The sequence below is a fragment of the Pseudoliparis swirei genome, chromosome 20 (assembly GCF_029220125.1).
Source record: "Pseudoliparis swirei isolate HS2019 ecotype Mariana Trench chromosome 20, NWPU_hadal_v1, whole genome shotgun sequence".
NCBI classification, from domain to species: Eukaryota; Metazoa; Chordata; class Actinopteri; order Perciformes; family Liparidae; genus Pseudoliparis; species Pseudoliparis swirei.
The window spans coordinates 13689712-13713405 of record NC_079407.1 but is presented as its reverse complement, the minus strand read 5'-3'; the positions used below and the strand labels follow the sequence as shown (position 1 = coordinate 13713405).

Genomic DNA, 23694 nt, shown 5'->3' with positions numbered 1-23694 from the left:
TTTTTTTTTCACTTTCAGTGTTTTTCTGCCACTTTCCTCCACTTCAATGCCACCGACCAAAAGCAAGTCAGACATCGTTGTTTTTCAGTTTAAACTATCATGATGGCGTTGTTCAGGCCGGACACCTGGGTCTTTGTGGAGAGGTTCAACTGTACGCTGCATGCCTCACCGGATCAGGTTTCTACTGTTCCCCCACTGAATGTCCCTCAGGCCCAGCTGCCTGGCAAAGCATGTATGATTAAATGTGAGACACGAGCCATCCTGCCAAGAGAAAGCTGGAGGAGGGGCTGCTGGCTTAGGACAACCACAGTTTGGAATTTCTTCACTGTTTGTCATACACACAGAGAAAAATGAAAGCAGATGTAGAAGCAAAAGGGAGAGGGTCGAGGAAGGGAAACGGGCAATCATCAAAGACAAGAGGTCTCTCAGGCAATAGATACTGTAGGAATAAATCTAAAGCAATATTTGAAAAGCAATATACGAAGTAGAGAGAACAGTTAGCCAAGTGGGGTTTCAATTCTGCAAACAAAAAATAAGAATAACCACAGTTCTTTTCTGGCTAACATGCTAAAATACATCCACTAATAACATAATTATAGGAGAAGAAGAGGAATTGATTTTTTTACATTGTAGCAAAGAATGAATTTACTGTGAGGAGGATCTTCTTGCATTTCGATCCCACAGAGGATTGTCTGTCAATGGTGCACAACTTTGGGACGTTTAGCCTCTTTTAGTTCATTGCTTTTGCTTTACAGTCTCACAACTCCCATTTCCAGCACCATGTATTGCTGCCGCTCTGCACTGTGCTCATATGGCGGTTGTCATTGTGTAACGCCCATCCATAAGGTTCCACCTCTGGTAAACACCGTTCGCCCTGCCAGCGCAGTTGTTGTTAGAGTTAGCGTCGCTAGCATCAACAGCGCCGTTCGCCGTCACCGTGTTGAGAGCCATGTGGAGGCAACAGAAATGCTTTAATGCAATCAATTTAGGCCTCTAGAATATTAACACAAATCTCATGTTCAGGTTTCAGCTTGGATTGGTTACACGTTATTTTGTAAGAAAAATAGGTATAATAATAAAACATCTATAGACTTTAAGAATAAACAGCAGACCTGCTGGAATATTAAGTTTTGTCGATTTTATTTACAGATATTTTAATCTCTCTTAAATTATTGCAGGTGTGAACTAAATGTTAGATGGTTAGTTGTGGGGGGGAGGCTTGTTTTTCAATTCAGTGCTTCCTTTTTTGTGTCAAGAGTTTGTGGAAGAGAAGGACTGAGAGGAGAGAGGATTGGGAGAAAGACAAAGAGAGCGAATGAGAGTACAATCTGTGGTGTCTGATTGAGGTGTTTGATCCAGGTCACGCTGGGGTCTAATCATTGAAGCTGTGGCACTGTCGGGGGCTTGGGGTGGAGGGTGGGGGGGTTATAAAGGAGAGAGTGTATGGGCTTTCTCTCTCTAACCTAATTCAATTGAAAAATAAATGAGTTCTGTTGGTAATTTGGAGATAACCTGTGCAGGGGCCGAGCTTAAAGGAAGATAAGAACCGACACAGGAAAGAAGACAAGAAAAACGAGACAATTTTTCTCCCTGCCTTTGCTAAATTGGACTTTTCCCAGTCCTCCTGAAACTTTAATTAAAACACACACCGGCATGCTCGTCCTGCTCATGCGGGCGCACATTCACCAGATAATCCAACAGGAGCAATCAAGTTGTTTGAAAGAGATCAGTAGACAGTGAGCAGTGAGCATAACTGGAACATACTGAAGCTTCTCTATCTGCCCCCCAGTTGTTAAGATTAATCAGCAAGCTACAGTCTGGAAGTCAATGGTCCTTTGAATCGTAAAACACTGTTGATGTTGCAGTGGGGATTGTTAAAGGGTCAATTCACTAAAAACACACACAAAGAAACACATCCAATTTACTGCCATGGAAGCTTTTCAAGAAGATAATGTAGTTTGTATTTGTGCAGGAATCCTTTTGTAATTACTGCTGCTGACCCGATACAGTTTGCTTGAATAGATCAACGTTTTGAGAAAGAAATGTTATTAATTCATTTTTATGATAAAATTATCTGAAAAAAATTGTAGTTTACCTCAATTATTTGTGGCGGCAGCAGCTACTTAATAATTCTGCTGAACCAAAGGTGTGTATATCATGAACTTGTTTTTCCAAACATGTGCCATATGTCGTGCCTCCAGCACTCTATTGAGCGGTAGTGACCCATCCTGGAAAGTTGAAAAAGTCTCAACTCAAGTGCTTATCCCAATGCTGTTTGACTGTATGTTATTAACCAATTAGATAAAAGGAAATAGAGAGGAAGCTGGCCAAAAATAACAATATTTATAATAATCATAATCTTGCTGTTTTTGAGAGGAAAACCCAGACGCCCGCTATACTATTGTGGTTAAATCGACTGAAATGATAAGAAGCAACAATACGCAATCAGACCTCTTCAAAATATTTTTTTGTAATTTGGTTGAGCTGAAGTCTTTTCAAATGTTGAAAATACAACATAATTGTCTACTTTCCACAACACAGCATCAACAATCCAAATCACAGCTATTGCCAATACCACACGCTCACACATAACAGCAGCCAGTCAGCCATGAGTAACGCCTCCTCCCTGTTTGCGTGGCGCAACGTGATTCTGATTGGTTTTAAATTGTTTGATTCAATAGAGACATTGTTGCGTCTCAGCCGTGCTTTAACCAGGTCAATATGACATGTTAAACCTGGTGAAAAGGCAATCATGGAATCCGTAGTGAAATAGGAAGAAGAAAAAAAAGAGCACATTTTCAACTGGACTGAATGGAGCATCCGTGCATCCGGTGTTTGAAACAATTACAACTGTTGCAGCTCCGCGGAAACCGAACAAAGAAACATGTAGCAGTAAATGAGGCTGCGATCCTCCACATGGTAGCATTTTGTGGACGAGGCCATTTAGCGACGCTGCAAAGCAATGTCCGGGTACAACAAGTTTTGAGACACAGCGTGGCTCTTCACTCAGTCAGCTTTGAGTTCAGCCTATGTCTTCAGCCTCTCAGGTGTTTCATTGCATATACACTACCGTTCAAAAGTTTGGGGTCATCCAGACAATTTTGTGTCTTCCATGAAAACTCACTTTTATTTATCAAATGAATTGAAAATTGAATAGAAGTATTAATTTTGTTCTTCAAACTTCAAGCTCAAAGGAAGGCCAGTTGTATATCTTATATCACCAGCATAACTGTTTTCAGCTGTGCTAACATAATTGCACAAGGGTTTTCTAATCATATATTAGTCTTCTAAGGCGATTAGCAAACACAATGTACCATTAGAACACTGGAGTGATAGTTGATGGAAATGGGCCTCTATACACCTATGGAGATATTTCATTAGAAACCAGACGTTTCCACCTAGAATAGTCATTTACCACATTAACAATGTATAGAGTGTATTTTTGATTAATGTTATCTTTATTGAAAAAACAGTGCTTTTCTTTGAAAAATATAGACATTTCTAAGTGACCCCAAACTTTTGAACGGTAGTGTAAATTTTCTAGTTAGACTTACCATTGTTTGCAGCTGTCACACACTCTGGCGATTGTTGTGATTTGGTGCATGCATTTAGATTCCAAACAGTCACGATACATACGGCATCATCACACACGGCACATTTTTCAATCTGCCCCAACAGTATGGGAAAAATATATATTTTTCCTTAAAATGAAATATGAAGCTGTTATGTGAGGGATCATCTTCATTCAGTCTTGATGGACTGAACTGAACTTTGTCGCTGCCGTCAAGGTAGGGTTAAGGTTAGCTGTGTTTGCTTTGGATTCTGGGAGGCACAATGTGTGTTTGCTTGCTTCTCAGGGAATAATAATGTATGTTTTTACTGAGCAGTCTTGACTTTTTTTTCTTCTCGTTATTTTTTTTCGGCTGAGTGGTTTCCAAAAGTAACAAAATGAGCCCAAAGAAGGCAAGTGTGTAAATGTTTAAACCTGGTGGTGTTTCAGTGTACTGTACAACTGAAGATACTATTTTTGAACTCTATGTGTGCATGATTTGCTCCATTTTCTGTACTGGTATGAAAACAAGGTTAAATCTATGTGATGTAAAAAAAAAACTAAACCCCCCCCCACAGATTTTGTTTCCAGGGACTTGCACAGCGTAAATTTCTTTGGAGGGTCGTTTTTCTTTCCTTCTCCCTGTGCACTTTCCCCTCACAGAATTTCCACCACAGATCATTTCCAGGGGCCGCGGGAGAGTCTTGAGATTCTCTGCCAGTATTTAGCCTTGTAAGTAAGTAGCTTCAGCAGCTCGATGAAATGACTTTGAACCTCTGGTGTCTGTATGAGCACCCGTGTGCTCGGAGCGCCACAGCACTCGGACGGGGTGAGGGGGTGATGGTATGCGTACAGAATCCCAACAGTCACCCCTGCTATGTGGTCTGAAGCAGATCTGAGTTCAGGCAGGGAGGTAGACTAGACTAGAATTAAGAGGGCAGGTCAGGTGTGTCTTTGCCCACTGCTCTTAAAAATACATCTGCTTATGGAAGATACTCAGCATAGCGGTGCATAATGTAAATCAGAGTGAAGTAGAAAAATATTATTTTACATTCGACTCATCTATTATTTAATACTCTCAAGTTCAGTGTAAATTCACAGATATTTAACTCCTGTTGAGATTGCTCCAGCATTTCTTTGGCTGACCTTCATGGCAGGAATCTCAAATAGCTCTCGTCCCCATTGACTGTAATAGCCTTTACAATTGCGGCTAAGGGTGATGGGTCGTACGTCCCGGCGGTCTTTCTTTGCTGGGTCAGCACAGTCCTGAATGACTCTAACTCGGCTCGAGCCTTATGTTCCTTTTCTCAAATCAGAAGTACAGATTTCAGCTCCATGGGGGGATTAGACTTTTGGAGACAATAAATAACAGCTCGTCGACACACTTAGTAGTGGAGGTGGGAATTGTTGAGAGTCAGAGAATCCCCAGTGTGAATTTGAAGGGGTTAATTTCCACTCGGAACATTCAGTATCCAGCTATTCTGTGTTGTTCTCTTGTTTCCTCCCTCGTATGTGGGAGCAAGGAACACAGGCAAGAGCATTTCATCCACCCATCGATTGCTCCCTGCATTGTGAGTGCCACATCAGGTTTTTCATTGTAGAGTTTGCTCAAAATCTCAAGCACTGTAGAAACAGACAATTTTGGAGTTCTCATACCAACCTGGCTTTTCATAAACCACAATGAACTGTACATTAGAGCCAGTCTATAGATCCAAGCTTCTTCAGCAGGAGAGATGTTTTCCAAGTGCACTGTATGTGAGCATGAAGACGTCTCCCTTGCAGATGCAGATAGGAAACTTTAACATCTACTTTCATCCAACAGCCTGGTGGGATTCACCAGTCAGGAACATGTTCATTTCCAGACATCCAACATCGGTTGTCTGATTCTACATATTACTACAATTTAATCTCACAGATATTTATTGAAAGGACAAAATAGTGTCCAAGACTGTGTACAATAATTAATTTAGTTGTGCCGTGATGCTCCATTTCTTCTGATGTCACTTCCTGTTCAAATATTTAAAAACATCTTTACATTCATATTATTTTTATACAATGCTATTCACAGGCCAAAACAAGAATCTACACATTATTCATTGCACTCACGATATACACTTAATATTTTGGACTTCAACTCACGGCTAACAACAACAACAACAACAACAAAAACTTATTTCAACATGGATATATGGATAAATAACCACAGAAGATGTTGGTCGTTGGTTTCATAAAGTCTCTAAAAGACGCTTTTGTTCCATGCTGGATTACAACAATCCTGAAAGGGATATGACAGCACCGGAACGCTCTGTTGGGTCCAACTTTTGACGAAGCGATCTATAAGTATTCTAAAATGAGCAAATGTGGCGTTGACGCGTCATAGATGACATCGGCACGCGGTAGTAGTCGGACTCTTGGTTCAATGGCTCACTTACCAGCAGTTAATCTGCCAATCTACTCAGAATTACTAGAGCAAATAAAAATGTTAGCATCTACTAGATATACTCTGCAGGCTGTCTTTCAATCGTAGGAGCAGCGGTTCGATCCCCGCCTTCTTTAGTTGATGTCGGAGTGTCCTTGAGCAAGACATGTAACCCCAATTTGCTCCCGCAGACTGCGGTGTGTGAAGGGGAATACATTATTCGATAGTTCTGATGGGCTGTTGGCACCTCGCATCGTAGTTCCTCCCGTCAGGATGTGAATGGGTGAATAAAGACATGTTGGTGGGAAGACTAGAAAAGTGCAACACAAGTGCAGTTCAATTATCATTTACCATGTCCTCTGAGGGCAGACTTCCTGCATTATTCTTGCATCTGAATTAAAATGAGCTTCTGAACAGATAACACATCATTTAAAATCATATATATATATATTTAAATGGGGTGAAGTAAGGTACAAAATCATGAATATGGCCGGTTTATGAATAATTTTACTTGTGTAGTTTCCAGAGCTTTTATGAGTTTTTGCAGAAATGCAATTTTTGTTCCTGAATTGTAAAAGTAGGAAGACATCATGTCCCGAGGGCATGTTTTCTTCTTTGCATTAATAAGTCCAAGGGTCAGTTATGGGTGACATTTCGTGCAATCTCTTTTTGACTGTTGGATCATCTCTTGAGCTGCTTTCTCTGGAAGCTTATGTTTTGTTGCATTACAGCGTACATAGCAATGCAGATATACTATCACAGAAAAATAATAACAGCAGAGAACAGCTTAAAGATGAGAAAATGAACATTGACATTAAATTATAGCGTACTACAATGATGATTAATTTCACCTTTGGCGACATTCATTAGCACTAAGTGATGAATCTAAAAAGACCAAACACAGGAGATACATTCGTAGACTGCTAACCAGCGCCTGATCCACATGACTGACTGGGCCTGTTACTCTGTCAGCTTTTAACCAGATAAAGGAAATCAAAGCCTTGACCTTGTCGCGCTTACCGGGTAGAGACACTGAGAAGTAATTTAGCTAACACGGAGAAGAAGGTAGGGTTGGGGGGACAAGGTGGAGGCGAGGGTTGCAGATTTGTATAGGCACTGCAGTCCCTCCAGTTTAGAGCTGAGAACAGCCAATAAATTAACATTCAAATTGTAGAGTTCAGCTGCGGCATGAATGAGTGCCCGCTAACGCAGACAGGGAGCCATACCGCTGACGCTGGACAGCCAGCTCTTCATTTATACCGGAACGAAGAGCTATTTTTAGGTGAATGGCGATGCACGGCGGAGGAGACCAGCAGCAGAGCTACTGTACACTTCAAATCTCCCCCTTCATAAAACAGAAAAGCAGCTTCCCTATTGGGCAATCTGCTGTGTAAATGTTCTCTAATTAATGTGCCAGAGTGAACGAGCCAGTGGGCATAACGGATGGAAAGTTATGTAGGCTAGCTCTTAAAGCAAGCTATTACATGTTGACAGCAGCTACCGGCTTCCTGCAGTTAATAAATGAGCGCAATTCACGTCCTGGAGCGATGCTGCGTTTTATTTCCCTATTAGGAGGCAGTGGCCCACCCATTCCAATCATCCTTTAATTAGACCTGTTATTTAGGCTGTCACAGGACCTCATACCTCATGACAGCGTCAGGATCAACTTGGCAGCCTGCAATCTTGCATTCACTGACGGGCTCTGGCGCCGCTCGTCGCCCACTTCATCTACATCGCTGGACACTGCGGCGCTTCCAGACGTTGTCTGCGGGGTCACACGGAGACTCTCCGGCTTGCCTTTCGCTGGGATTGAGTGTCGCCTATTTAAATGCGGAAACATGCAAAGTGTATTTTTTTTGTCATTATTGAAGGCTCGTAATTACTTCCCCAAATTTCTTAAACGTAGCATTGAGTCACAAACTGAACAGAATCACTCAGCAGGCTTTTATTCAGCCATGCAGAGACATCCTTCGTTAGCCTGCAAGTGTCTCTCGGAGGAAAGACAAATAAATTAAACAAAAAAACAAATCTGATAAAAGAAAATAAAAACTGCAGCTATGGCATTGTGTCATACTCTGGCCTCAGGTGTTTCGCATGGCGGCCCAGCAGGGCCAGAGACAGTTAAGTTCATAATGGGCCTGGTTTCCTCCTAATAAACACATCCCATGTGTTCACAATTTGCGTTTAATGAAGTGCTGCCCTCTGCGGAGCGAGACAGAACCGCCATCGCAGACCATCGTGATCCCTCTGCTCCCACTGCCTCCTGGCCCCCTATCTCCAGTGTCGGAGAGGCGGTGCAGAGGACGGACCATCGATGTGAATCTGGGAGAAATGGGACGGATGACATCAGGAACCCCCAGCTCTCAGAGGAGACGGTTCTGGAAGCATTGGACTTTAACGAGATTACCAACTTGGGAAGGGGGCAGGGTGGGAGAGGGAGACAAAACAGCATGTGCCGCTTGGAGTTGGCAGCATGAAATACAGATTTATGAACTGTACTAAACCACATTGCTTTCCCTTTATTGGGGCCCGCAGCGTTTACCCAATGTGGGGGTAGAAAAGAAATCTCCTCCAGATAAATTACAAACAGCCTGGCCATTTACTTCCACATAAGGTAGCTGTACAACTCATGAATAGAGAGACAAAAAGCATCCAGACACCTTGACCGTATCTGCTGGTCGGCCGGTTACTCGTGCAGGCCGAGCTCAAGAAAAAAAAACCCAAAGCAGCCACTGTGGTCTTTGGAGCAGGTGGCCATCTCAGACTGGTATGGCTGGGGTGGAGCTGGTTTATAGCCAGACTCTCAATCTGTCCACTTGAAAACTACCCAGTATTGCTGGAAAGTATTACAGCCCCTGTGGAGGAGATGGCAATTACAATTTATGATGGGGGGGAGAGAGAGAGGGAGAGCGGCAGCATCCATTGTTGGAATATAATCAGAAACTATGACTGGAACATTTTTATACAAAGCGCAACCACACAAATGTCCTGTTTTCAGGTTCTCTCGAGCCTGCACTTCCTTTTATTATTTTTTTACTGTCAGATTGTCAGTGGTGGCTGTTCATTTAACCCTCCTGTTACCTTAGGGTCAATTTGACCACATTCAATGTTTAACCCTCCTGTTACCTTTAGGGTCAATTTGACCCCATTCAATGTTTAATGTCGGTGTTCTTTCGGGTCAATTTGACCCCAGGCTGTTTTTCACTGTGTCAAACATAAGAAATATCAACTTTTTATATATTTAAAGGGCTATTTAGGTCAACCCTGTATCACAAAAATTACGTTCCCCCAGACCTAAAATGCAATTTGCAGTTACGTTTGACTGAAACGTATTTCTCTCCAAATTACGTTTGACTGAAATGTATTTCTCTCCAGATTACGTTTGTATTTGACGTATTATAATAACAAATACGTCTCTGATCAACGTATCTTTGCCGTTTGTTATCTCTCTTTTCTACAATGCTGTTATGAATTGTAAAAAGCGTCCTCTAGTCTTATTTATTATTATGTTATATATGTTGTTTCCAGTGGTGTATAAAGTACCCAAAAGTCATACTTGAGTAAAAGTAAAGATACTTGACTGGAAAATTACTCAAGTAAAAGTAAAAGTCACCTATGAGAATACTACTTGAGTAAAAGTATTAAAGTATCTGATTTTTTTTGTACTTAAGTATCAAAAGTAATTTTCTGATATTAAATGTACTTAAGTATTGAAAGTAAAAGTAAATGTTAATAAAAAAAACAAAGGGTCAGAATTTTGAGAATTATGAAGTTTATTTGTTTGGGTGCTGTGGCCGCCATGAACAATGAGTATGAGTTCGGATGAACTTAGCAATATATGAATACTATGAAATTACTAAAATATAAAAACACGATTAACACAGAAAAAAGCAGAACCAAAAGTAACAACCAGAATCATCACTTTAAAGTGAAAAATGTATTGTTCATCTTCAAAAGAAGTTGATTTTCAAAATGGACAGATTTCAGTGTTGCTCTTCTTGGACTGAAGACGAGTCCTGCGATGCTAAAGAGCCGTTCACAGGCCCTGATGCAGGTAGAGTGTGTCTAGCTTCACAGGCCCTGGTGCAGGTAGAGTGTGTCTAGCTTCACAGGCCCTGATGCAGGTAGAGTGTGTCTAGCTTCACTGGCCCTGGTGCAGGTAGAGTGTGTCTAGCTTCACAGGCCCTGATGGTGCAGGTAGAGTGTGTCTAGCTTCACAGGCCCTGATGGTGCAGGTAGAGTGTGTCTAGCTTCACAGGCCCTGATGGTGCAGGTAGAGTGTGTCTAGCTTCACAGGCCCTGGTGCAGGTAGAGTGTGTCTAGCTTCACAGGCCCTGGTGCAGGTAGAGTGTGTCTAGCTTCACAGACCCTGATGGTGCAGGTAGAGTGTGTCTAGCTTCACAGGCCCTGATGGTGCAGGTAGAGGTGTGTCTAGCTTCACAGGCCCTGGTGCAGGTAGAGTGTGTCTAGCTTCACAGACAGCAGCACACAGTTGGGAAGCATTTCAGCAAGTCAACGTGATCCACGTCTCCATCCAGCGGTTTGCTGCTGTCATGGCTTGAGATGACGAAGAAGAAGTCCTCTTCATCAGATGAACTGGACCTGGTGGCATCACATAGCTGCAGGGAGGGTTCTTCCATGTGCTGCTTGATGTAGTCCATTCCTGAAATAAAGTGAGAGTATTATAGACATGATAGAATTAATAACACTTCCTAACATGTCATGACCCCAACCAACAGTTTTGTACAAAATAGTTTGTTTTAATTTGAGGTTCATACATTTAGTTCCATGCACTGTCCGTGCATCCAGAGTTGATTTGTGAATATGTACTTGTATCTCTGGAGTTAAACACAACAGTCCCAAATCAATATCGTCACCATTACTGGACCGTCACTCTTATAATATTAATACAAATAATTATAATAATGCTGTAATGATTAGCATTATATTATAGCTAAGACGACTCAAATCAACAAATTCTCACAACTGTCAACACTTCTTCAGCTCATTAACTCGCTAGAGATCCGTCTGCTCCACTCACGCTAATAGTCTCATTTAATTGACGATAGCTAGCGAACGTTAGCCTAACGTACAACATGCGTAGGACAATCAGACACCTGTCTTCCCCTCTCCTGCCAAAGATATAACTTACTACAATCCTGAGGACAACACTGCTAGATATCTTAACAGGTTTATGATGATTATCAAAACTAAACATTAACGTTGCGGCTCATGGGATTAATCTTAATTTACCTCAATGTGTTTCCTGAGGTTGGTGAGTTGTTGAAGGCCATATCTCCGTAGCTTTCGGTCGGCATAAGAGGCACTTCATCCGGTAGGAAGAAACTTTCACTCCGACAAAAGAAAAGAGTTCGCCCAAATATGGCCACGGACGTTGATCTTGGTCACCGTGGTTGTTCGAGTAGCTTCCATTGCTGCTCCACATGAAATGAGTCGTATCTGTAGCCGCTCGCTCGCTAGCATCCTGGGCATCACTGGGAATAGAAAACACGCGGCAAGGACCACTGATCCCCAACCTGGTGCTCGTGCTGCGTTCAGGTGCGCTGCGGTGTGTTCCACAACAGTCCCCGATGTGCTGCGTTCAGGTGCGCTGCGGTGTGTTCCACAACAGTCCCGATGTTTCTCATGATTATTTTTTTCCGTAGTAACGAGTAACGATACTGTTTCAGGGGAAATGTATCGGAGTAAAAGTACAAGTTTTCATTGCAAAATGTAGTGAAGTAAAAGTAAAAGTAAACAGAAATATAAGTAGTAAAATAAAGTACAGATACCCAAAAAAACTACTTAAGTAAAGTAACGAAGTACTTCTACTTCGTTACTATACACCACTGGTTGTTTCGCCTGCGTATTCTGACAGCAATAAGCGTTGTCGGATCATATGAATTGGCGTGAAGACTTGCTGCTGGTGACTCTCCTTTATTTTCTTTTTTTAGGTGACAATACATTAATTAAAACTCGTAAACTATCACCACCTCATCACCACCTTAACAGAGTCAGTCCCATACGGGTCAAATCAACTATTAAACTTGTTATAAAATGCGCATCTGTTCGTAATCTATACCATAAAGTTCGCATTTTAACCTAAAAAAAAGTGCGTTTCCTTTTAACCTTTCAAAATAAAAGTCCGATTTGTCTGTTAAGCGGAAGTAGTATAAAACGTCTATATTTATTCAAACAATACAATATAAAAGGCATACATCAAAATCAATAAGGAAAATGCTGAACAGTCAAACAACTCAAAACAATAAACCCTTCATGGGGTTATTTACAGGGCGTGTTTACTTCTCATCAAACAAAAAGAGCAGGTATCTGGAAAAATCTGGGAAATAATTTGGGAATTGTTAATAAAACATGATTTACCCTTCAACTTCCACTGATATGCATGCAAACTAATACATCGCTTCACACACACACACTGACAGAAACACATATACACTCACATACGTACACACACACACACACAGGCAGAGACACACACATACTCACACACACAGACACACACTCTCATATGCACACACTCTTACACACGCACACACACACACACAGACAGACACACACTCACACACACACACAGAATGACAGACACACACACACACTCTCACACACAGACACACACTCAGACACTCACACACATACAAACACAGGCAGAATCACACACACGCACACACACACAAATACACATGCACACACACGCATACTCTGCAGACTGACCTTTGACCTCCCAATTGTCTCTCAGATATAACCCTACTGCTATATATTAAATATATTATATTTACCTAACTATAAGACTTTGAGGTCGTGAGGGGAATCCCCTCCAAAAGATTCACAAGAGAAAATTGTCACCGTGCCAATAACCCTTGTACGATCCTTAAAACCAGTCTTTTAGTTAATTTTGCACACTTTCAATCAACTTAAAGATCTGGATTCTTTTCAGATTCAAAGAGGGGCCTCTGAATATGAATACCCTACAGTTTTGGACCGATAGCTCTGAGCTAAGGGCCCCAAAAACAGTGTGTGTCTGTCTGTGTGTGTGTGTGTAAGAGTGTGTGCGTATGAGAGTGTGTGTCTGTGTGTGTGAGTATGTGTGTGTCTCTGCCTGTGTGTGTGTGTGTGTACGTATGTGAGTGTCTATGTGTTTCTGTCAGTGTGTGTGTGTGTGTGTGAAGCGATGTATTAGTTTGCATGCATATCAGTGGAAGTTGAAGGGTAAATCATGTTTTATTAACAATTTCCAAATTATTTCCCAGATTTTTCCAGATACCTGCTCTTTTTGTTTGATGAGAAGTAAACACGCCCTGTAAATAACCCCATGAAGGGTTTATTGTTTTGAGTTGTTTGACTGTTCAGCATTTTCCTTATTGATTTTGATGTATGCCTTTTATATTGTATTGTTTGAATAAATATAGACGTTTTATACTACTTCCGCTTAACAGACAAATCGGACTTTTATTTTGAAAGGTAACAAGGAAGCGCACTTTTTTAGGTTAAAATGCGAACTTTATGGTATAGATTACGGACAGATGCGCATTTTATAACAAGTTTAATAGTTGATTTGACCCGTATGGGACTGACTCTGTTAAGGTGGTGATGAGGTGGTGATAGTTTACGAGTTTTAATTAATGTATTGTCACCAAAAAGAAAATAAAGGAGAGTCACCAGCAGCAAGTCTTCACGCCAATTCATATGATCCGACAACCCTTATTGCTGTCAGAATACGCAGGCGAAACAACATATATAACATAATAATAAATAAGACTAGAGGACGCTTTTTACAATTCATAACAGCATTGTAGAAAAGAGAGATAACAAACGGCAAAGATACGTTGATCAGAGACGTATTTGTTATTATAATACGTCAAATACAAACGTAATCTGGAGAGAAATACGTTTCAGTCAAACGTAATTTGGAGAGAAATACGTTTCAGTCAAACGTAACTGCAAATTGCATTTTGGGTCTGGGGGAACGTAATTTTTGTGATACAGGGTTGATTTAGGTATAGTCAACAAACAAACATAAAGTACCTCACACTTAAACTTGGAAAACAATATTAATTCTAATAATTTTCTGGAGTTTTTAATTGCTGGGGTGAAATTGACCCCAAGGGTAAAATATGTCAGAAAATATAAAGGTAACAGGAGGGTTAAACATTGAATGGGGTCAAATTGACCCTAAGGCAACAGGAGGGTTAAAGACATTAAGCTGTGAATTGTCTTCCCTATGCCAGTGTTTGATGAACCACACCGGACCACAGCAGGTACATGGCAGTGATCAGCTGTAAAAAATTAAAAGAAAGGAGAACAAAAGAGAAAAACCTGCTTCCATTTAAATTCCGCATTCTGTGACGGATTGAGTTCGGAGCGGGCTCGGCCCACTTCAGCTGGAGACTGCTCGCCCTTTGGCCTCTCACCTGAACTCTTCCTGCTCCGGTATGTGTGACTAACATGTTATTTGGGAGATGGGTAACACTAGAGCCCACATGTTTTGTCTATCTAGTGCAGCTGGTGCTTTAGATTACAACGTTTTCACACATTTGGACGTTGCAGACGCTCCGTTGCTGTGTCACTCTACATGTGGGTCACATGTAGTCAAAAAAGAGGGCCAACAAGCAGCAGTGAGGAAGTAATCAATGTTCAGGCCACAGCTTCAGCTGATCAGCTGCTTTTCTTGCTCCATAAAAATGGAGCCAGATCTTTCTCTAACTAGTAACCGCCTCTCTCTTGGGAGCGTGCAGAGAAATCTGAAGGCTCTGCCTGAGGAACGAAGGAATAGTAATAATCACATGCAAAGCATTTATTCAACCCCCCCACACACACACCGAATCCCATGAGACCTCTGGCAGGCTGAACGTCTGAACGGCAAACAGAAGAACCTGCTGGGTGGAAGTTTCATTCAGCCAAGGATGCCCTTCTTGATGGATCAGCAGGGAGATGTAATTCTCCTCCAGCTACCAGCTGACACAAGCGTAATTCCACGAAGCCCATCAAAGCCACCGGAGGACTGTGTGCAGGCCTGGACTCTATGTTTGGCTGTGCAGCAGAGAGAAACAAAAGCTCATACATCTGATGCAGTTCAGTGAACTCCGGGGAGTGTGTGTGTGTGTGTGTTGTGTGTGTTGGGGGGGCACCTCAGAGGGACCTGCAGCCACAGAAAAGCCAAGGTCAAGTCCCGTCAGCTCAAATGTGCCACAGTGCTGGAGCGACCGCACAAAGGGAGCCGCTGCATGGATGGGTGCATTACACTTATTGAAAATCAATCGCAATCTCTGAGTGGCGGCCGCAAGACATATTTGAACAACAGGCTTTAATCAACAGAGTTTGGTCAGATTTCATACCAGTTGCCCACTGGTGAAAAAATCTTATGAGGTCAAAACATGTTGGTTTTGGTGAGGCCTTCATGATAAGAGCTCATGCTTTGCATTAAATGTTACACAATGCTCTCTGTACTTTCTAAGGATTGTTTTGTCTGTGCCCCCTTGTGGCCTAAATTGATAAATGAAAGTTACAGAAGCAATACCATAATGTATAAATACTCTAGTAGAGGGGCCTTGAAATGTGTACTTACGTAAAACACATAAGTAGGCTATATGAACAGCATATTTTCCAAAGATATCAAAATAAAATGTTTTGTGTCATTATCTCTGAAAGGTAGTGTTGTATAGAAATAAGTATAACATTGTAATACCACAGCAAATTACAAGTACAGTAAAGTTCCACCTTATATATTTAAAAAATACAGTTCATCCATCCATCCATCCATTGTCATCCCCTTATTCCGGGGTCGGGTCGCGGGGACAGCAGACCCAGCAGGCTGACCCAGACTTCCCTCTCAACCGCAACATTTTCCAGCTCCTTCTGGGGGATCCCGAGCTGTTCACAGACCAAGTGGGAGATATAATCCCTCCAGCGTCTCCTGGGTCTTCCCCGGGTCTCCTCCCAGTGGACGTACCAGAAAAACCTCTAACGGGAGGCGTCCAGGAGGCATCCGAAACAGATGCCCGAACCACCTCAGCTGACTCCTTTCGACGCGAAGGAGTAGCAGCTCGACTCCCAGCTCCCTCCTGATGTCCGAGCTCCTTACCCTCTCTCTGAGCCCGGCCACCCTACGGAGGAAACTCATTTGGGCCGCTTGTATCCGCGACCTTGTTCTTTCGGTCTTGACCCAGAGTTCGTGACCATTAGTGAGGGTTGGAACGTAGACCAACCAGTACATTGAGAGCTTTGCCTTTCGGCTCAGCACCTCTTCACCAAGACGGACCAGTACAGCGCCTGTTTCACTGCTGCAGCCGCACCGATCCGCCTGTCGATCTCCCGCTCCATCTTACCCTCACTCGTGAACAAGCCCCCGAGATACTTGAACTCCTTCGCTTGAGGCAGGCACTCTGTCCCCACCTGCAGGGAGCAATCCACCGGTTTCAAGCAGAGCACCATGGCCTCAGATTTGAAGGTGGTGACTCTCATCCCCACCTCTTCATACTCAGGTGCAAAACGCCCCAGCGAATGCAGTTCATATTCTGCTAAATAAACTGCAGTTGCTGCTTTTGTGAAAAGAAAAAAACCTCACGTTACATAAATAAACAAAAACATTACGTCGACCAAGGACTTGTTGTTTTGATTGTTTGTCTATCTGTCAAGAGGGTTACCAAAAAAACGTCTGGCCTGGGTAATGGCCATGGCGGAGAGCTGAGCTCTCAGAGTGCCCGTCTTTGTGCTTTGTTGAACAGGAAAAGAGAAGAGCTCACTCTATCCAACATTCAATTTTACAATCTGTGAGAATATATATTGTTGCAAAGCCCAACTGGTTTTACAGATTATTTTAAATTAATACAATTCTAGATTAATGCATGGTATAAACTACTAAAACTATAAACTATAAATTACTTGTCCTTATTCTACAATGTAGGTACACGGTAAAATTGGCACAGTCAATTTAACACTTAAAAAGTCCACCCTGCAGGACTTGTACACCAGGAGGTGCAGAACCAGAGCCGGCAGGATCATGAAGGATCCTCACCACCCCAACAACAGACTGTTTCAGCTGCTGCGGTCAGGCAGGCGCCTCCGTAGTCACGCTGCAAGAACAGAGAGACTGAGACGGAGTTTCTTTCCTCAGGCCATCAGGACTGTGAACTCCGACCTCACCAGGACCCCCACATAGACCCACACAACTGCCCCTCTTAGGCACACACACACACACACACACACACACACACACACACACACACACACTTACTGTAAATATTGTGTTGTTTTTTATTGTAAATAGTGTGTACTTGTTGCCCTTGCACATTCCTGCTGAGCATTGCCACTTTCATTTCACTGCACACCCTGTGTGTGTATGTGACAAATAAAACATCTTGAATCTTGGATCTTGAATCTAAAGAGTAAATTTTAACACTCAGCCAGTGAACATATGGTCCCTTATCTTTAGAGTGTTAAAGAAACACAAAACATTGTGTTAACATTTCAGAGTTAACGCAACTCTGGTAAGAGTTATTATTCTACACTGAGTCCGAGTGTCAAATGTAAATAACACTTGTAGTGTTATTTACATTTGACACTTGGACTCGTGTTGATCAAAATGAACACTTCTCAGTGTAATGTTATCAGTATGTTCATTGTTACATTACATTTAGCTGATGCTTTTATCCCAAGTGACTTATAATTCAATTCAATTCTTAATTCAGTTTATTTGTATAGCCCATTTTCACAAATTAAAAATTTGTCTCGGAGTGCTTTACAATCTGTACACATAGACATCCCTGTCCCAAAACCTCACATCGGATCAGGAAAAACTCCCAAACAACCCTTCACGGGGAAACAAAGGGAAGAAACCTTCAGAAGAGCAACAGAGGAGGATCCCTCTCCAGGATGGACAGATGCAATAGATGCTTTGTGTACAGAAGAAATCATGACACACAAATTAAAACACAGTAACAACACATTCAATGAATATGACAGAGTGTATTATGAATAGTTGGTAGTAGGCATATTCCACGATGGAGACGTCCACGATCCATCAGGCAGATGGAGGTAGAGGAGGAGTGGGTGGAGTCTCAACAGTGGGCGGAGTCTCAACAGGGCAATGGCATAGTTGGTAATAGTCATATTCCACGATCCAGACCTCGATGATCCATCAGGCAGATAGGATCTATGACGTCTCATAGGGTCTGATGACCCTATGAGACGTGAAGTCAAAAGGACTCCGGGGAGAAAGCAGAGTGAGTAATGTGCAATAGAGAGATGGAAATTCATCCACAAGGAGGGAGAAAAGAGGAGAGAGCTGCTCAGTGTATCCTAAACGTCCCCAGCAGCCCACAAGCCTAGAGCAGCATATCAAGGGGCTGGACCAGGTGAACCTAATTCAGCCCTATAACTATAAACTCTGTCAAAGAGGAAAGTCTTGAGGCTACTCTTAAATGAGGTGACTGTGTCTACCTCCCGGACTGAAGGTGGAAGCTGGTTCCATAAAATCATGTTACATTCATTGAACCGCCAACCCCTGATTGAAAGACAGACCTACTAACCACTGACTCACGGGGGCTCTTTAACACTCTGTAGGGACCATATGTTTACTGGCTTACTCATTAATTCTACTGTGTAGCTTTTGACTCGGTCACGTAAGCCGTCTGCAATTCGATATTTCAAGACACAAAAACATCTCGAGTGTAAGTTGAACTCAGTTTAAAGTTATTCTAAAATGTTGCTTCTGCTGATATATCAACATTTCATATAAAAAAGGATTTAGAGAAACTTACTGCAGTCTTTCCAGAATTAAAACATGTGTTATGAAACTCAATTTAAAAGGAGAAGGAAGGTGCAGAGCTTTCCAGAGTAACAGTGAATATTGTCATCAACACTGGCCGTTTTACTCTTGCTCTCGTTGTAATGACTCTGACAGTTAATATATATGACACAGAATTTTTAACACTGGGGAATGTACTGTGTATATGTATACAGTATATCAGCTCTCACCATGAATGATGTGGATTATATCCTACATAATTCATTTGAAAGTCAACCCTTTTGAAGAGATATTATTCCAGACCCAATCTTTGGTAAGTATCAGCATATTTAAGTAGAGTTGATCTCTCGGTACAGAAATTGCTCACTGCTTGTCAGAGAGGACGCATTATTTTGCCCCCGGTATGAGTTATTCTATCGGCGTCCTTCTGAGATGATTACCAAAGAAAAAAAGCATGACAATAGTGTAAAATTGGGCAACCATATATTCCCAAACAGGTAGTAGGTTAAGCAGTATAACAGTAAGGTACGTGCTCGGACAAAAAAAAGCTGGGGGTTCTTTATTTCATGGAAATGTTAAATTAAGGGTTTCACGCCTTGCCGCAATATGAGAGTCTAAATTCCCTCCGACCTGCGAACAGCACAGTGTTAATTATTCCTAATTTTTCCTGCTGAAGGTGTAGATGATGATGGTGTTGGTAATGGCACTGGTAGAGGCTGTGAAAGCAGGATGCAGAGACATGGCATGTAGAGTATCTCGGTCCCCGTGCCTATTGCCGTGGCCAATCCACGGTTTATTCTACAACAAGGACAAAGGAAAGCCCTCTTCATGCAGCACCGGCTGTTGTGTGCAGCGAGGGCGTATTTCCAAACGATAATTTTGACGGTCGTTTGGCGTCAGAGAATACTAAGTGTATTCTGTGTGAAGGATGAAAGCCACAGTGCAGAGGCTGCGGCTCTAATCCTGAGTATTTGCCGGAGACTCATTTGACTGTTTCTGCAGATCGTTTATTTTTTAATTTTGTATTTAAACTCTTGCAGCACCTGGACAGCTGAACTCCAGATTCTCACTTGTGTCTTCACCCTCTTATATTCCTCCTGTCCTTGAGTGGTTTTAGCAGAAAACCCAAGTTCACACTATCAAAGGACTGTTTAAAAACAATTTAGAATATTTTTTTTAAATAAAAGAAAAAATTGCTCTGGCTTTAGATGTGATTTATTTAAAGAGATGTTTTACTTTGTAGTCCTTCCAGCATGTTTCTAGATATACATTCCCATCAGTGAACCCATTAGGATCCAGTTAGCCGGTACAGTTGAACCCCACTTGGACTTATTGATTTTGGTGGTGTGTTGTTTGCTGGGCATACTGTCGTTGGGTTTTACTCACAGACTGGATATAAGAAGTAGACGTAGTCGCTGTGGTGTCACACATCGGTTTGTGGAATGGGGTTTTGAAGCCTCGGGGTTCACCTTTCTGCATTTTGTCCATCACCATCTTGTTTTTGTTTTTTCAACTATTGAGTTCAGGTGTTCATGAATGGACTGCGGAGTAGTGACATAGAGACACCATATGTTGGCTCTGGTAGTGTCAATCACAATGTGACTCTAAATGAGACTATCACTTATTAAGTGAAGATCATGCTGTATTAAAGAAGACTTAAAACTACGGGGAGCAATTCAGGGTTAATATCTTGCTCAAGGACACGTCTACTAGGGCGGGCCGTGAGCGGGGAACAAATCTCCGATCCACTGATTGAAAGACGGACCTGCTAACCACTGACCCACAGTTGCCGAATGTTTACAATCGGACTTCTTGGTGCAACCAGAGGAGTCGCCCCCCGCTGGCTATTAAAAAGAATGCAAGTGTAAGGCACTTCAACATTGTCTTCACTTTTCAGAACAGTAGCTTGCCGCCTGGTTTGACATCTGAAGAGCTCTTGGCTCTTGCTTCTGTGATAAAATGATCCCAGGTCAGAATCACCTGTGCCCATTGTTCATTAGCGACTGTAACACAAGGCCCACATGGGAATCTTGGGTTTGCTTTAACGTAAATCTGGTGTGCTGAAAAGGTCTAAAGCCTTCATTTTTGATGATGATTATGCAGCTATATAGCCTAAGAAGCAAACAAAGCAACACGGACTGCCAGATGGCTCACCCTACCCTATCTTTATGAAGGAGGCGACAAGTCTAAATCCTGTGTGTGCAGAGTGCCTAAGGCTCCACAACAGGGAAATTGGATTCTGATCCTGTCCACTCCTCTGCGTGTTTGTGTTATACAACAGACTATTGTGTCCGGCATTTGCATTAGGGCTATGCAATTCAGCCCACTGGCTTTCTCCATGTAGTGCGTTGAGACAACAGTAGAAGTTCTGGCTCATCTGTTGCCATGCTACGGCAAGCTCACATTCACGGCACTCTTCAAAGCGTTTTTGTTAAAATGCTTCACAATAAAAGACATGCATCGTGGGTTGGCTAGAAACCCTATTTACCTTCATTTGGCGCATAGATAAGACAACATGTTACTGAGACCAGAAGATGGAAGATGAAAGCGGCAGCAGGAGCTGCAGCATGACACAACAACCTGATGGACCTGATGGACCTGATGGACGCAATATAAGGCCACTGACTATGAGGCAGCCGGTGACGGGTATTGTGGGGTCGCGCGCCTGCCATTGTGTGCCATTGTGTGGCCATGTGTAAAATAGTCAGTCCTCTGTGTATCTGCCATTATGGGCAGTGAATCAAGCGAGCAGGCAGGCTGAGAAGAGGCCCCCGGGGAGCGGGGCCTTATCCAGTCACTACCGGGAGGGACGGCCAGATAATAATGGAGACATCACGAGGGCAAGAGATGGGCTTTCCTTTTCAAAGTGGAAGACGGGCTGAATCTGCAGCGTCCCGTCACAACAGGATCCCAACCATTGATTGGTCCCTGGCCTGTCTTAAAAAGGGCAGATCTCACCGCTTTTGTTGATGAAAACAGATGACAGGGCTGTTTGCCAGCAGAAAGAAACAACAACAACAATAACAACAACAAAAAGCTATATTATGTGTCTGTAATGAGACCATTGTCCCATTTTAGTAATACCTGTCATCAGTTGGGACAAAGTATAAGAGATTCACATGGACGTGACAACAGGCAAACTCCATTTTGAAGTATTCTGATCTGTAACAGGAGGATTTCTCGCCGATATCAAATGTAAAAGTGTCAAAGCAGAAGGCCCCTTAAGCGAAGACGTGGCAGCGATTTCAAAACATGTCCCATGTCTTGCAATGTATCGAGCTGAGACAATTATATACTCTGGCTGTAGATGATTGCATCCCGGTGCAGTTCGTAAATGAAATAGCTGACAACAAAGTCTTGAACTGTATCTTTCCACTGTTATTTTCTTTAAATTTATAGCCTTTCTTTAGCAACAGAACGGTTTCTGGATTATTGAACTCGGCAACAACAACAATCTGAAATGGTTACTGGTTCTTGCCGACATGTCATTTCACACAGCTGGAAATGTATTTTGCATTCATTGCCCCCTGCTGGCAAGGACTTTTAAAATATAATAGCTTTGCGGTGCTCTTAAGAGTGCATTCGGGTTTGCTGTCAAATCCAAGCCAGCTTGGGAACCGTTGACAGAAATTGTGTGGTAATCACGCCATGCCAGAGTGAGCAGGACAATGGCTCCATCCTCAAATATATTTATAACCGAGAGCCTCAAGTCTGATAAATACAGTGTTGGGCTTGTGAAGAAAATAGTCTTTTGTGTTTTCTTTTCTTCTTTTTGGTTGTGTTAATAATTTCCTTTTTTTATATTTGTATTTGATCAATTGCTGGAATATGTCCAGCATCTTTCGTGATTTATTGCAAAACCTTTTAAATTTGTTTTCATAGACGTGTTGTGCAGATATAAGATTTGTGTTTCTTTGTCCACTGATTCTTTACTGTTTTTAACCATTTTTCTTCCCTGAAGTTCAAACCAGCAGCATCAATTACCCAGGGAGCACCTGTCCTGATGCTGTTATTTCTCCTCCTGTCTGCAGACAAGCCAATGGCGCAGGGTCCCCCGGGTGGCGTTATCGGGATTCTTGGAGGTTTCGTTGCCATCGGACTCATCGTCGGTGTGGCTGTGACTGTTTTCATGGTCCATCGGCGTCGGCAGAAGAACCGCACTGAGACAGATAATGACCTGTGAGTACCGAGCCTCTGCCAGAGAGTAATGCTGGGGGCTGGACAGGTGGTAAGATTAGGTGTGCACTTTACGTCCATGAGAACCACTTTAAAAAAGACAAAACACCTTCTTTTTTTTCTTTTGGAGGGTTTAGAGTCCAAACACATCGCTGCCTCCTTTTCATTCATTCTTAGGGCCGATAATCTCCTTCCAGATACTGTAGCTCACTTTATGACAAACTAATTTTTAAAAGCAAGCTCCTTTTTGTTTACTATTGTCGATGATTATCATTGAAGCGGCATTCATTAAGCCGTTGCTTGATTGCAATGTGGTCCGAAGTGAAGCCCATTTTCCATTAAAACCCCATTGACTGATTGCAGGAGCATCGCTTCAGTCTCTCATTTGGAAAGCTTCACCTCTGCCGAGTTCATTTGTAAAAGATATCCTCAGGAAGTGAAGTAAGATTTTCGGTGAGATTCTCGAGCACGAGAAGGTCCAGAGGTCGGGCTGTATCTGAATGCTGTTCGGGGGAAACAGTCGTGGAATTATGCAAATTGCTTTTTATTAAGAACAGTTATGAGCGCATCAAAGATCAGCTGATTGGTGTTTGGAAACATACAGACCTAAAATCTCCTGCAGTTCCTCATGCAGGAATGACTTTAATCTGATTCAAATATTGATCTCTTAAAATTAAATATGAGGTTGTAGTTGCAAAAGGTCATTTAAATTAAATTCAGAAAGTCTTCCGCTGGATCAATTAAGCCAGTCAGCTTGCTATTAAAAATAGATTTAAGGAACCTGTT

The 23694-nt window shown here is 42.3% G+C and overlaps 1 protein-coding gene across 4 annotated transcripts in view; it reads left to right on the top strand.

The window, feature by feature from the left end:
- The window catches only part of nectin1b (nectin cell adhesion molecule 1b), a 145595-nt gene that overhangs the window by 92918 nt on the left and 28983 nt on the right, over positions 1-23694 (top strand). For all 4 annotated transcript variants that reach the window (XM_056440481.1, XM_056440480.1, XM_056440484.1 and 1 more), the window contains exon 6: positions 22764-22911. In XM_056440481.1, coding sequence (XP_056296456.1) covers positions 22764-22911 — 148 coding nt within the window. The remainder of the gene's footprint in view (positions 1-22763; positions 22912-23694) is intronic.